Below are 15,994 nucleotides of genomic sequence, written 5' to 3' on the forward strand. Positions count from 1 at the left end.
AAAATGGTTGTGGTGCCGTATATTTTTTTTTATATAATTCATTAACAGACATAGGTGCTACTGATAATATATCAGAAAAGCCGCTGATATTGTTGATGTGTGTACCACAAAGTTTGTCAACAGTTCCTGAAACTCCGCCCTCGTGTCTGGTTGAACGGTTTTAGGTCCGGGTAGAGGGTCACAACAGGCGGTCTTACACGTGCTGACTGTCGGGAAAAGTCGATCCGAAAGGATCCACAATAACACTTCGAAAGTTTGATGTCACTCTCAACAGGCGTTATGCGTAATTTTGACCACTGAACCAACATCGGGCTGAGGAGGAAATGAGTCACTAGACCGGAGAGGGCCACCCAAATTGGACGTTGTATTCAAAACTGTTTGCTGATAAACTACTCAGATGAGCAGGCTGGATATCTGAAACAGACTTTGGAAGTGAACGCTGGTTTTAGCTGAAACATGACGCCGTAGTCCTGTTCGTCTTTAACAGAAAGCGCTGGATGTTGATCATTCATAAAAGTGGACGAACTTTAGCGACTTTGGGTTTTGTTTGCAGTTGCGTGTCCCACAGTAAATCAAAGTAAAGGTTATACTCCATGAGTATATCAAAGTATCTCATTTAATATGAACGACAAACAATTATTACGCGACACTAAACCTAATGACGATCAAACTAAGGCAAAGTTGGAAAACCATGGGAAAGTGGAGGCGGGGGACGTGGCGCAGCGCAGCGACCATCAGAGCCAACTGGACGGTCCTGGAGCGCTACGACCCACTCGTTTGTACAAACGGCGCTGGATGATTGTTCTCCTGTTCAGCTCATATTCACTGTCCAACTCCTTCCAGTGGATACAGTACGGCATCATCAGTAACATTTTCATGAAGTTCTACAAAGTGGACGCCTTCACCATAGACTGGATGTCTATGATCTACATGCTGACGTATATTCCATTCATCTTCCCGGTGACCTGGCTCCTGGACAAGAAAGGTCTCCGGGTCATCGCGCTGATGGCCACTGCGCTCAACTGTGCAGGGACATGGATCAAAGTGGCCAGCGTCAAGCCCAACCTGTTCGCCGTCACATTTCTGGGACAGTTCTGCTGCTCCTTCGCTCAGGTGTTTATTCTCGGGATGCCGTCGAGAATCGCGTCTGTGTGGTTTGGTTCAAAGGAAGTTTCCACCGCCTGCTCCATCGGTGTCTTCGGGAATCAGGTATGTGGTTAAGCAACAACTGTCCTTTCAGTTAGTGAACTGTTCAGTTTAGCTTTTCACCCACCTGATCATTGATTTATATTAGTAAATAAATATCATAGCTCTACAAACCTCTAATCACTTGGACATTCCCAGATTTGGCGCGTGTGCGTAATAACGCGAGTAATGCGTCTTGTGCGTCAAAACAATGACAGTGCTTGTGACAGAATGAATGAAATCAGTGAACATGTGAATCAGCGTGCATGAGAAGACATAGATTTAATATTGTCAACCACTATGTGCTTTATTGACACAGAACCATTCATACACGATTCCCTATTATTGAAGCAGACACATTATAACAGTGAAATATGAATCATCATCATCATCATTTAAAGTGTTCTCTGTATATCTGAGTTCCTGTCATCCTGTCATGTCAGTGGTTATTTATACCTTTCTAGTAAGAGTCTTAAAGTGTGCAGGGCAGCCATGATTAGATTTTTTAAGGTACAATTTAAAGCTGTAAATTCATTCACAATGATAAAAAAATAATCATTTCATACATGTTAAACATACAGCACTGATGGACATCACAAGTTTCTGATTTAACACTTTAAGATCTTGAAGAAATAACACGAGTCAATGTAACTCCAAGTAAATGTCACTGAAAGTCATCACTTAATGCTGGGAAATTTGGATGCAGTTTCAGTAAGTAAAACCAAAACACTTGTAAACTTTATACAGATCTTCAGGTGTGGTTGTGGCTTGTTAAACCAAATGGCTTTCATGTGTGTGTATTTGAAGTTTGGTCTTTAACACCATCCATTCAAACCTTCCTTCACATTATTCCTGCTGAGACAGACACACACCCGCTTTACTTGGAGATATCAGAGTTTGTTTTCTTGAAATTTCTTACAAACAGATTAGGCACCAGTTTGTTTGTGTCATGGGTTAATTTATAGCATCTAAACTGCACATTTAATTGTATCACACCCTTCTGCAAGAAGGAATATACAGCAAGTCTAAGCCATATCTCAATATTTCAAGGTTTATTGCTACATCCACACCCAGAGGGGAAAAAATGCCTTATCTTGACACTGTTTGTCCTAATAATAATCCAGATTTTTTTTTTTTTTGAAAGAATTCAGCTCTGGAGATAACACTGAGGTCCAAACATAGTAGTTTCAGATTTAAAAAAAAAAAATTTCTACTTCATACTTTACAAAAAATACCAAAAAAATATCATATAAAAGATATCAAATCCAATGCATAACAATAATACATGAATAGACGTGCACTTTGTCCGTGCATGGGAGAATCATAAAGTAATTCATCCATTTGCCTGACTCAATTTGCACTAATTATTAAAAGACCTATTCACAATGTCTGTAAAGGCTGAGATAGCAGTTAGTTTAAAGCTCAGTGGCACTAAAAAGTTAGAATTTTATAAACAGCATTAAAGAGTGTGTTTAAACAGTCAATAATAAAGGCTTAGAAACATGAACCTGTTGCAGAAACACCCAAAACTTGTCTCACACTGACATCATTTAACATTCACAAGAGGTTTAATTAAAGTTCAACACTGTTTTCCTTTTCTGAGATCACTAATTGGAACAGTTAACTAAAGAGGTGATTCTAGGTCTGTGTTGGTAGGAGTGGTTTAGGTAAAATTGGAAAATGTCTTATATTAACATCACATGACTGAAGGTCATAAATATGTGGCCATGTGGAATTGAGGTTCAGTGGCCTCACATGCCTTAGTGCTGTGAATGAATGGAGGGAACTGGTAAAAGGCATTAGTAACTGCAGCTGTGCTGACCTTCTGGCATCTTTCAACGACGAGCAGTTTGCTGTTAGGTCACAAGCTCTGAAATCCTCAAAGCCTTTCACCTCTCACGTTCCAGGGGCCCGTTTTAGTGCAGTTGAAATGCCACAAAACAATACTTTGAAAGGCAACCATGCAAATTCTGAACTCACTGGTGAAGAATGGCCCCAGTCCAAGGCTTCTAAGACTATCTCTCAAGACCTGGCCTCACTGCAGTGGAGACCAGGACCTTTAGGCAGAGCCATCTCCAGTGGTTCATTGTTAGGCACTAAAGCTTTTCATGATGACCATGCAGAGCTGGACACAAAACCTGGGACCAGAGTTTACCATCGTCGCTGGTTAATGCTGTTTCTCTTCAGCTCCGTCTCAGCCAGCAATGCCTTCATGTGGCTCCAGTATGACGTTATCAGCAACATATTCATGAACTTCTACAACATTGGCTCTCTGGCCATCGACTGGCTGTCCATGATCTACCTGCTCACCTACATTCCACTTATTCTGCCCGTCCTGTGGCTTCTGGACAACAGAGGCATCCGGGATGTTGTTCTAGTTGGTTCAGCCTTTAACTGCATTGGAGCTTGGATTAAAATTGGTAGCGCAAGTCCAAATATGTTCCCAGTCACCTTTTTTGGCCAGTGTGTGTGCTCAGTAGCGACTGTGTTCGTCCTTGGCTTTCCTTCTTACCTTGCCTCAGTGTGGTTTGGAGAGGACGAGGTTTCCACTGCTTGTTCCATAGGAGTTCTGGGAAACCAGGTTTGTCTGAATATATAAATCACCGTCTAACGTCTGCTTCTGCAGCATGGTCCACATAGTGAGTCTGTCTGTGGATTATGTAGGGCTGCACTGAGTTCCAGAGCTGCACAGAGCTAGTGTCTGTGTGAGAGTCCTGAGATAATTGTGTTAACTGTTTGCTGCTGAATAACAGTGAAAAACTGTGAAAATGAAGTATCAAATTACTATTATGTGCACTTTTAAAAGTGTCTGAACAAATACACGTTGTTTAAATATTCACAGACCGATAATATATTCAGTGGTAACACAACAAGATTGCACATCATATACTTAAAAAATGTTTAACTAGCACATGAATGATGATTTAATGCATGAATCAATGCAGGATATATGAGTATGTGCCTGAGAATATCAGTGGTAACAGTCGGGGTTAAAAACATAACTTTTAAACCGGGATTAGACTTTTCTTGTAGGAAAAAAAAAAAAAAAAGATCATTTGTATTATATCTGTTCATTGTTTTACAGCTGGGTATTGCCATTGGATTCCTTGTGCCTCCTATGCTGGTGCCTAATGTGGATGACATGGATCAACTGGCTCACCACATCAGCATAATGTTCTACATCACAGCAGGAGTAGCTACTTTTCTCTTCATCGTCGTCATCTTTGGTAAGAGAAGTGTAGCACGTACAGTGAGATGCTACCCAAATAGATTTGGCTTGTGCCGTTCAACCACATCACCACCTTAGTCACTAGGCTTTTCAACTCCCCCATATTTAAGACTTTTTCTCATTACGCTCTAAAAACGCTCAGACATTTTGATGTGTGTTGTCTGGACTTTTTTCTCTCTGGCCTGTGGGAATTTCTTATTCAGCAGATCTACTTGATGCTGGTTTTATTGTACTGCAGATCTAACTCTCTGACAAGACATTCCATTCATTTGATAAAGAATGAGCTGCATGTTTGGGCCAACACACACCCCCTCCTTAAAGGGAAGATTGACAAAAAGACACCGTTGTGGTGTAACTATCATCCGGAGAAATGTCACGGGAACCGTCACAATAGTGCTCACAAGAGTGCTCTATAGTACTCCAACTATAGCACTACTTTCTGTCAAATACATATCGGGCAAATGGGGAACCAATTCACAAATGACTTGTGTTTTCTCTCAACAGGAAGTAGCCAGACTTCACATGACTGACAGCACGTGAGCTGAAAAATGCTTAGTGTAGTAGTCTGCGGATACAAAATCTGCTGCCCATGCATTTTGACCCTCTTTGTCTTTTCTTACCAATATAGTATCTCAGTTTATAATTTTTGAGTACAGTAACACCTTGTGTTTGTATGTTGCTATTTTTTATCACTGAAAATACAATGTGTCAGTTAAAGACAATGTGGATTGATACTAGAAATAGTCAGTGCTCAGCAGATAGTAAACCAGGGTATAAGTATCTTCTATGGGGCTGAGTAATCATCAGCATGAAAAAGCTGTTGTCCTGTCAGGGCAGGGGGAGGGTGGGGGCGATGGTAAATGTTCAGAAACACAAAAGGATGCTTGTGAAGGCATCCCAGTGTCGTGCCATTCACAGCATTCAGACTGACAGGACTGTACTTTGGCTTTGTTCTAATTTGTGTACAGATTAAAGAATCAACACAGAACCTATTAATTTGTGGTTTTTAGAGGTGCCAGTAGGCATTTTATCTTTGTGCTAAGCTAAACATCTGTTTGCTTTAGCTTCATCATTTTTGTATATTTATGAGTATTATCAATCTTCTCAGATAACTCTCCACATGAGTGGGAATCATTTTTGATTTTCCAAAATGGTGTAACTATTTCATGGTAACAAGTGCTTACAACCCAGTGTGGAGGGTGTTTCCACTCTTAGGCTGGTGAATTTCAGTACTTTCAGAGATCAGAACAGGTCAAACTAAGCAACATTTTACTGGTAAAAAGGTCATTTCTTTTATAAAAATAAACCAAATACAATGAATTTTGCTTTTTCTTGTAATCTTGCAGCACTTGCTGCCAAGAAAGGGATGTGACTTGTGGTGCTCTTGGTTACTCCAGTGAAATAATTCACACCAGCTGGCCACAGTAGTTTCATGATATGACACATATACTCTCACACACAGCACACCCTCACACATATATGCAAGATGCCATGTGTGAGGGCTGTCCTGCTGACAAGGCCATCTGTTGCCCTGCAGCAGGCCTGTGAGTAAGCAGGGCAGACAAAGTCCCAGCATTCACAGATTTGCATAAACTGTTTGCAAAAAAGAGCAGAGATAAGATGTTTGGCTGCTGCTTCACTCTAAATGAACTGTCAGACAAAGTAAACCACAGTCACGCTCTGCACCGAAACATAAAATGAGAAGGTTTGGTTGAGAGAATAAGGGGAATCACTCGGGGTGAAAGATTAACATGCCAAAAGTATTTTTATGTCAGTGTGAGCATGCCAAAGGATGTTTGAATAATACTTTGCATTTCCTTTGAATAGCAAAGACCACACTTGCAATAAAATGCAGCTAAGGTCATGTTTTTAACTACTTCACCTCCGCTAACAGAGCGGCTGTTTCCAAGAGTAGTGTCATGTGGTAGGATTAGTGAAACCTCATTACTGTACATAAACCCTTAGGTGAGATTCACAGAACCAGAAACAGAGACATCTGGGTTTCTCCATGAGTGGCGTCACCCGGGAGAAAGACGGACTCAAACACATCAGCTATCACACCACATCAAAGGTTACAGTCACACTGGCTGAATGTCCTTCAGCCTCAGATAAGCTGAAAGACTTGCATATGAATCACACCTCAAGTGGAGGCGTGTTAAGCGTACTGTACATGTTTGAACCTGTCCCACTGTGTCTCAGTGTGTCTGTGTGTCCTGTTCCACAGGGAGACTGTACGACACAAAATACACAAGGCTCGTCTGTGCTGTGGTTCCTGTGGCTTTAAGAAAACGTCTTAAATATTTTCCTTAAATGTCCCCAATTTCAATGTACTTGGAATAAGTGAAACATACAAGTATAAAAATATAATATTTGCTTTTATCGACTATGCACATTTTCCAGTGTTTGTATACTCTGCAGTACTGAATACAGTTCAGCAGGTTTAATTAGTACAGTATGAGCTTGTAATAATAGATAGGTGCTACCTGGCAAAATCGTGTGGTGTGTGTTGTGTGTGCATGTGTGTGGGATTTGCTGCTGCTGTTTCTTGTTAATTTTTTTTTTTTTAAACATTGTTTTTGGGATCTCCTTATGCCAGTCTTCCAAGAGCAGCCTAAACTTCCTCCAACTCAGGCCCAGGCCACAGCTCGTAGCATACCACCAGAACAGTACTCCTACACGGCCTCCATCCGCAGGCTGCTCCACAACAGGCCCTTCATCCTCCTCATCATCACTTATGGTCAGTCATCAGCATCCTCAACAGAAACAGTTGTTTATTTTGTGGACAAACATGAAAAATGCTTTAAAATGTATTGAAATATTTATTTTTCAGATTAGTGGCTCTTCGTTTAGCATGTTAAACATTAATTGATTGCTAAGAAAACGTTACAGGGTTTATCTTGTCAATTAACCTCAAACACGCACGCCAAACATTAGTCATTATTCACACGTTCACAGAGATGACGGTGGACGTGTCCTGCAAGGGTCCAAAGTTTGTTTATACTCTGACAATCTTTAACAAATACATTTAATCATTGAATCTCAACAGTCCAAAAAAAAAAGTGTTGTAGTTAAAGGTTTAATGGTTGGATATATTCTGTCTGTGCAGTGAATGTCCAAACTGGTGACTTTGTCTTAAACCTTTGTTGAAGTGAAAACATTCAGTGCAGATTTATCCTTTTCTAGAAGTCCTTGGTTTGGAAAACCTCAACTAAATCCCTCTACTGCCTACGTTACAGTGTTGCATAATTTGGTTAATGCTTCCTTAACATTGTGAAAAGTTTCCTGTGTTTTCTGAAACTCAGGTCTGAACACGGGCTGTTTTTATGCTGTTAGCACCCTGCTGAACCGCATGATCATCTATCATTACCCTGTGAGCCCTGCTTATTTTTTCTATACACATCAGCGTACATTGTACATTAGCACAGATTTGCACAACAGTGTTTTGCTTTAGTTTTTCTCTGTATTGAACCTCCAGTCACTTCTAATGCCCAACAGCAGTAATACACATGTTGTAGTTTACAATTTAGGGACTTTAGAAAGTGGTTCAGCCTTTATATTTTGCATCAGAATTACACTTCACTGCTTCACATATTGGCAGTTTTGGTTATAACCTTTAATAGATAGAAATAATGTAACATGGTGTCAATAAACACAATTTATGGTGATTTATAGGTTTTTATTTTTTCTCTGGGGGTTTCAGTTCAGTGTTTTATGTGGAGAGTGTAGTAATATCCACACTAGTAGCAGATTTTTATATCAGTAAAGTGAAACTGTCTGTGACACTAGATTCATTTAGAAATTCACAGTCCAATTCATCTCAACTCCCTTACATGGGATAATGTCTGCTTTCTCTGAAACTTCTTTTCCTTTCCTTGGTATGTGAGGTCAAAAGGACAATAACTTGACGTCTTATCTTCCTTGACATTTCAGGGAGAAGAGGTGAATGCTGGGAAGATAGGTCTTACCATTGTCATTGCAGGGATGGTCGGTTCCCTGATCTGTGGCATTTGGTTGGACAGAACTAAAACTTACAAGTAAGGCAAATGTCAGAACAGGGAAGCTCAAGTACGGCAGTCTTCCCTCCCCAGGAAGTGTTTTGTTTTAAGTGTTGGAAAAGTTATAGTTTATAGTAGTAGAAAACTGAACATCATCAACTCAAGAGAAGTTTCTGATTTATTTATTTATTTATTTTTGCCAAACACCTACACAAATCTCATCTGTTTGTTGTCAATTCTCTATTCATCTCACTGCAGAGCTTGTGTTTATGTTTTGGCTGTCTGAACTTCATGTCTGTTTATCCAGATGCGGCACACTAATATAACAGCGACCCCTCTGACCTGTTGCTCCAGACTTATGGTCCCCTCTGGCTGTGTAGTGACAGCAGGATCCACCCAGTATATTTACAAGAGTTGTGTCTTGCAGGTGGAAGGATGAGGGCATGTTTGTAGAGTACAGTGAAAACATTTGCATTGTTGATATCCAGATTTACAGATGACTTACTGTATTTTTTTTTTTTTTTTTTAGGCATCTGGTTTTGTTGGTGCATTAAAATGTTGTGTATTTATATATTTCTTGTGTTTTCCAGGCAGACAACCCTTGCAGTCTACTTCATGTCTCTGGTAGGGATGATAGTCTATGCTGCTACACTCAGTCTGGGGCACCTATGGGTGGTTTTTATCACCGCTGGAGCACTTGGGTATTCTGCCTTTTAGTTCTCCTTTCTTTTTAATTCTAGAAACAATGTCATTGAAGGATTTATTTAGTGATGTTCATCAACAATGTGTGTGTAAATGCATCGCGTCTGCTGCTTCGTGTTGCTGTCATGAAAGCGTATTCATAGACGCATAAAATAAACTCTCGTCATAGAAATGTGTCTGGAAATACAGTATGCACTGACTCAGACTAATGAGTTTTGTTGCTGTTGCCAGGTTAGAACCAAGTGACTGAGTTTCAGTTGTCGTCATTTCAGTGGAAACACTGTTATCAAGTGAGAACAATAACTGATGTCATTGGAGGACTTCAAAAACTTGTCGTTCCTGTATGATATGTCAGCTATAAATAAGATCTTTTGATCCTAAATTCCTGGAAAATCCTGTTGCACCTGTTTTTAGCCACACCATTTTACACATTGAGTAAGTCACATCAACACATGAGGACAGTCTGTGGCCTATAATCCTATAAGTGTAAAATACTGAAATACCTAAGGTTGAAATGTAGAAGAAATTAGCACCACAGCTGTGTAATTCTAACGATCAAACAAACTAATGTATATGGTTAATGGTTATGTTTACTGTGTGTCTGTGTGTCTGTGTGTCTGTGTGTCTGTGTGTCTGTGTGTCTGTGTGTCTGTGTGTCTGTGTGTCTGTGTGTCTGTGTGTCTGTGTGTCTGTGTGTCTGTGTGTCTGTGTGTCTGTGTGTCTGTGTGTCCAGGTTCTTCATGACAGGCTACCTGCCGCTGGGCTTTGAGTTTGCGGTCGAACTGACATACCCAGAGTCAGAGGGAACTTCCTCCGGACTCCTCAACTGTTCAGCACAAGTACGGCTCTGTGACTTTGAGGGTCATTTTCAACATAATTACACAAGAGAACCCAGAACACCATCCCATGTGTTGCATGAGCTCATGAACGTTTTGAAAGACTAACAAATATTCAGTCTGTGTATAAGGCCTGGTCACAAATCGCTTTTATAGAACAAAACCCTGGACTGCTTCACAAGCTCTAATCCTAAATATTACATGTTGTGCATGCACAGGTGTTTGGCATCATATTCACCATCTGTCAGGGGAAGATCATTGACAACTTTGGTACACTGGCAGGAAACATCTTCCTCTGCGTTTTTCTCCTAATCGGCACCATAATGACAGGTAAGACCTTTCTGACTGTCAACATTAAGCTGTATATAGAGTCATAACAAGCTTTTGATTTCATGTCACACATCTTGTGTATGAGAGCTGTTTTTGTTTTTTGAAGGTTTCTTTCCTCAGTTTACTAATGTTCCTGTGGGATAATAGTGAATTCCAAGAATGTAGATTATAGTTACTGTGTAACTTGAAAGTTGTATCTAGGTATGACTTTTTCAGGGTTGAATGTTATGATACAGAATATTCTGACAGAGGTGTCTTTATGGTTGCATACACGCAACTAATATCAAAACATCATTTTGTCGCCACCTGTCAGACTATTTGACCTTAGTAGCAGCTCATGATTTAGAAATCCTAGAAATTCTTTAGTTTCCTTTGAAAGGGTTCAAAACAAAACAGAAGGGCAGAGTGTAAGCACAAGCATGTTTTTGTTTTATTCTCCTCACCCAGAAAGGAATATTTTTCATTAGTCAGAGTTCCAAGCAGAAAAAATAGGTCATGGTGCAGGAGTTGTGGAAAGCTTAGCTCCACCGCGAAGGTAATCGATGTAAAACAAGATACATATTTTGCAGGTTATTTCCTGGTAGGAAAGGAGTAAGGTGACATTCTATGTCTCAGCTCACTCCACAGTCGATACAGGCGACTGACAGTAGGTCACTTTGCATGGTCCATTTAGGCAATTATGATCAATGTATAACCTTTACAAATGCGTTAGCTACTAAAGGGTTAAACTAAGGGCACGCTAGAAAAACACTCATTTAAACATTTAAGGCTGTTAATGAGAATTTTGTGCTCACAAAGGTCGACAGACTGAGTCACTGTCTTTTGTAACTTACTCAGCTTCTATTTGTGTTCATTGAACCAACCACGACTTAACTCTCACTTCTTTTATTTGTGCCATACATTGTTATATGAAGTTGTTGAACTAAGTGAAGGTACAATAGAAATGCATAGCTGTAATATATTCAGTTACAAAGGTTACAATTTGCTATGAAACACTCTCTGTAAGTGGATATTGAGGTTAATTATTAAATTGTAATCAAGGTGTTTGAAGGTAAGTAGGGATGAATGACTTGACTAGGAATAACATATTTTATCCTTCAGATTTATACACACGAAGTTTTGGGAAATACAAAAAACGTATTATTCAATAGAGTCACTGTGGTGTTAGTAATGTTTGAGCATATGGGCCATCAATTGGATAATCATTATTACATCTTTCTTGTTTTGTAGAACATCCCTTTAGAATACAATTTTTTAATTCATTAATTTATTTATGTTCTGGTTTATTTTGTAATAGAAGACTTACATGTCATTATCTTTTGCTTTTGCTCTGTGTATATTGCCCTGCAGGCTTTATCAAGTCTGATCTACGGAGGCAGCAGGCAAACCTGTTAGCTAAAGCAGCAGTAAGTCATGTTTGTTCATTTTATCTGGGATACCTGTTTTTTTTTTTTTTTTTGTTTGTTTTTTTTTTGCTGGCAGGCATGCAGTGTCACATATGTCGCTCTTTCGTCATTATTGTTTTTTTTTGTTTGTTTTTTGTTTTGTTTTTTTTTTTGCTGTCATCTTTACTCAGGCTGCCAACTTTGCATAATACTGGTGAAAACATGAGCTCAAGACTGCGACTCTGCTGCATGTTTGGCATCTGTCATCTTTCTTATATCTGGATGATGTAAAAACAAAGCATGCATCTGCTTCAAAAACATTGCTACATCGCTCTTGAAGTAATTTCTTTAGCAGTTTCTTGATTTTGCATCAATAGTAAATGCTTTACTACTCTTCCTAACCCATACTGCCATAATACGATTCTATTTCACCACTTCTTGACTTGCCAACCCTTGGTAGCATTGCTTTCAGTATTTCTTTAAGTAAGAAACAAATGACGTCCAATAGAAGCACTAGGATGAATATAACTGTGTAGTTGAGGCACAAATGCAACTGAAGCAGTGCTGCTCTAAGGAAGCAAAAAGATAAAATCCGAAAAGTTGATACTAATGACTGGGTGGGTCTCCAAGCTTTGTGGTGATGCTAGTGATGAGTACTGACAGAAAATGTTTGAAGTGAATGGTTCATTATATGGTACAGTCAAACATGACAAATATGCTCATTTGCTTTCTGCTTCTGGTGTTTGCTGAGATATGTGTGCTAGTAATCTGCCTACCATTACTTCTAAAACTAATATGGTATATGTTGTTTGTTTAAGCTGTGCAAATACTTAGGTGTGAAAACAATTTGCCATTTCATGAGGGATTGAATGCATATTTCTTCGCTGAGTTAAGCTAAGCTGTCAAACGTAGCCTTTTGTTTATATAATATGTTATGTAATCACCACAGTCAGGTAAAAAAGTGGTAATCTATCGTTTTTAGGTGACTTTAATATGAAATACAAACGTAATAGAGTGAACCCAGTTAAGAATTCAGTCTAACTGCGAGTTAGATCAGATTCTGTTCTGCCACAAACTTTATACAGACTGGAGACTCTGCCTCTATAACCGCTGAATGAGAAATGATCAGTAGCTGTTGTTGTAGGTGGAGAGGAAGAAGTCGGAACAAGACTATGGAGCCACGGCGCTAATCTCTGGGCCGCAGACTTCTCCTTCTCAAGCCTGATCAATAAACCTTTCTGCTTCAAAAACAAACAAAAAAAAAAAATCCCCTTAAATCTTAGCTCAACATACAGATGCACTAAGGTAGGAGCACCAAGCAATCAGCACACACTGCCAGTGATCACCCACACCTGCTGCACACCCTTTCACCTTTCATTGTTAAATCTACATGTTCTGTCTCTGTTTTCTATGACCACAGCAATTATTCACACAATCACGTCAACTTTCTTTCTTTGTGATTTTCTCTAATTACCTCAATATTTTAAGTTTGGCAACGTTATAAATCCCATCACAGCCTCTGTACCTGACATACTGTAAACAACCATATAATGTTAAACAATTTGTCATTTTTACATGAGGCAATGTTTTTAAATATGTCTGGTGATTAGAAATATGATGGGACCTGCTTTGTGGTAAGCTTTTTAAAATTTTTAAAAAGTTATCAAATTAAAAGGTTTCTTGCAACATACTTGACGTGTTCCAGCAGAGAACCAGCAGATGGCAGAATTTGTCTTGAAATGTGCTGGGAACCATTGACAAGGAGCTCTGTTTTACTGATCCACTTCTTTGATATCACAGAGACAATACTGCAGGGATCTTGTGATGTGAGAGTCAGTGGTCCAAGCACAGAGATACAGGGAGTGTCATCAGCACAACAATGGAAAAAAAAAAATGAAAATATGGGTAGCATAGAGAGAGATATTAATAATTTAATTTAATTCATAATTTTTCAATATTGTAATTTTTAGAGCAAGTACATGCAACATTACCTTCTTTAATGGTACTCAATTCTGTGCAAAATGCTTTTGGGTGAATATACATTGGCTGTAAAGCTCCAGGGCACTGGGAGAAGATACTGTGTTAAGAAAATGCTTTTCCAATTCAAGCTATTGTTTTTAGAATGACGTCATACCGATCTGCCAAAAATCTACAGTGACAAAGGACAACCTCTGTGTCAAATCCATAAAAATGTTGAATTGAAATTCCTCTTTTGATTGATAGGGACCTTCGGACTGCCACAGTGGGAGCCTGGCTGCACCTTCTGTCATCAAAGAAGCCCGGCTTTAGAGGTGTACACACACTTATATAAAAGCCTTGACTACATTGTGTCACGTGCTAAGATAGATCAGTTCAATCAGGAAGTTTTTCGACCCATTTCCCTTGTAAAAAGAGCACAATGTTGACATAATTCTTCAGAAATGCTAATTAAATATGCACAAATTTACTATCAATTTATTTATATTTAAGGAAAATTAAATATTCTCACTAAAGCTGCAAAAGACAAATCGTTAGTGTTGGTGGCTCAAACATTTTACCTAACAGTATTTTTTAAATGAGTATAACTGTCTGTACTGTGTACAGTATAGATAGATATGTTGTAATGAATTGACACTCAATGTGTTCTTACATTTAGTTATGTAAGTACAGTAGGCTATCCACATTTTTTTTTTTTTTTTTTTTTTAAATTGAAAATCTTTAAGGAAAAATGATGTATAAAAAAATTGAAAAACTGATGATACACAGTTATGTAATATTATTTAATGACAATGTTTTACTTGAAAATAAATTTTATGAATGTATTTTTTTCTTAATGTTGTATCTCGTTTTAAATTGCTGAATCATATCTTGTCCTGAAACTAGCTGACTAAAAGCACAAAAAAAAAAAAAAAAAAGCCCAGCTAATTCAGGTGCGTCCCTCCAAAACAAATCAGGGGATCAGAGACATATTGTTCATTGTCACAGTAGAAATAATACTGATTGCTATGCCGGCAGTGTTTAAAGATAGAAGTATGATCTTTCAGCAGGTAAAATCAAGCCGCACATGTAGAGACACAACAACTGAATCTCTGCATTTACCACAGCATGAAGTCATGGCTGAGATGTTGATCAGATGATTACAGGTTTTGTAGAAGCTGATGTATTTCTTGTGTTGTACATAGACATGGGTAATGTTTGAGTCTAATGCAACAATGCTGAATCAGCGGATCTCAAAAAGATGAAAAGCTGCTGTGATCATTTAAAAACAAAATGAATTCAAAGTACAAAAGCAAAGTCTTTTGCATCCTGATGCAATAGTACCTTCAGTGACAGTAATGTGCCAAAGGTAAAAGAGAAAAACATAATTTACAGTGACACCTTTGTTTCTCAGTAGATCATATGTGTAGGATTTTAATTTATGAATCTGATCCATGTATTACAAAAATATATAACTCAATCCAGAACTGTGGTAACCCTCTTAGCCATATGGTGGCAGAATTGTTATGCACAAATTACAATCATTTCTCAGTTTAATAAAAGGGGGCGCAAGAGAAAAAAAAAAAGATAATCAAAACACATTGTGGACATAATTTGTGTTCTGTTAATTGTTTATCCTGGGATTTAATCAAAATAGCCTGAATAAAGCAGAGAGCTGCAGATGTGAAGTGCGGGTCTGAATAAATGACTGCACTGAACGTCTCATTGGCATGAAGAGATAAAGTTGCTTCTGAGCAGCTCTGTTATGAGATCATCCTGACTGAAGGCCAGTACTCAAGGAGCAGTTCCCACATGACTGATTATCTGATGATCTCATTGTTCTCTAGTTAGCTAATGACTGATCCCTGGCACAGATTGGTTGTTAAAGTTTTCCTGGTGGTACTAAGGTCATCAGAATATACATCTGTGGAAATAGTACTTATAAGTAGTAATTCAGTTTTCCATGAATGCTAAATAATTGCTTCATTTGCAACAAAATTTACATCTGTTGCCAGTAATTCAGCAGCAAGTGAACTGCTGCTTCTTACACTTTTGAAAAGGATGAGAAATGCAGATCAACAGAGTAGGAGAAAACTTCTGTTTGGGATTTAAAGGAGCTAAAAGGCTGACGTCATTTGTTGTCAACACCACTGTATGAAGTGTTTCCTTCTTTTTTGAGTTTTACTAGTGTGGAATATATGAACTGTAGACAGGAAGGTCACAGAAGGACAAGGACAAGCAGGGTGTGACCTCAGGTTCACTTGGGAAACCCCTGACGTCCTGCTCACCCACATGTAGAGATGGATATTTGAACAAGGCCCCTTGTGTGAATCTGACATCACAGAGCTGCTTGGAAGAACTTACTGTACATGTGAA

The 15,994-nt window shown here is 38.8% G+C and overlaps 1 protein-coding gene across 5 annotated transcripts; it reads left to right on the forward strand.

Moving 5' to 3' along the window:
• The first annotated feature begins 154 nt into the window (after positions 1–154).
• On the forward strand, positions 155–14,039 carry flvcr2b (FLVCR choline and putative heme transporter 2b). 5 transcript variants are annotated; one of them, XR_004463043.1, is made up of 11 exons: positions 156–1,209; positions 4,271–4,412; positions 7,011–7,151; positions 7,717–7,784; positions 8,345–8,448; positions 9,000–9,110; positions 9,845–9,950; positions 10,166–10,277; positions 11,628–11,683; positions 12,807–12,967; positions 13,886–14,039. XR_004463043.1 is itself a non-coding variant. In XM_026318108.2 (10 exons), the coding sequence occupies exons 1-10, from the start codon at positions 622–624 to the stop codon at positions 13,949–13,951; spliced, it is 1,494 nt and encodes a 497-aa protein (XP_026173893.1). In that variant the 5' UTR covers positions 155–621; the 3' UTR covers positions 13,952–14,039. The 5 variants fall into 5 exon arrangements, 4 of the variants coding, with proteins under 4 accessions (XP_026173893.1, XP_026173892.1, XP_026173895.1 ...); XM_026318108.2 differs by lacking the exon at positions 12,807–12,967 and having other exon boundaries at positions 155–1,209; XM_026318107.2 differs by lacking the exon at positions 13,886–14,039 and having other exon boundaries at positions 12,807–13,008.
• The last annotated feature ends 1,955 nt before the right edge of the window (positions 14,040–15,994 follow it).

The sequence above is a fragment of the Mastacembelus armatus genome, chromosome 24 (genome assembly GCF_900324485.2).
Source record: "Mastacembelus armatus chromosome 24, fMasArm1.2, whole genome shotgun sequence".
NCBI lineage: Eukaryota > Metazoa > Chordata > Actinopteri > Synbranchiformes > Mastacembelidae > Mastacembelus > Mastacembelus armatus.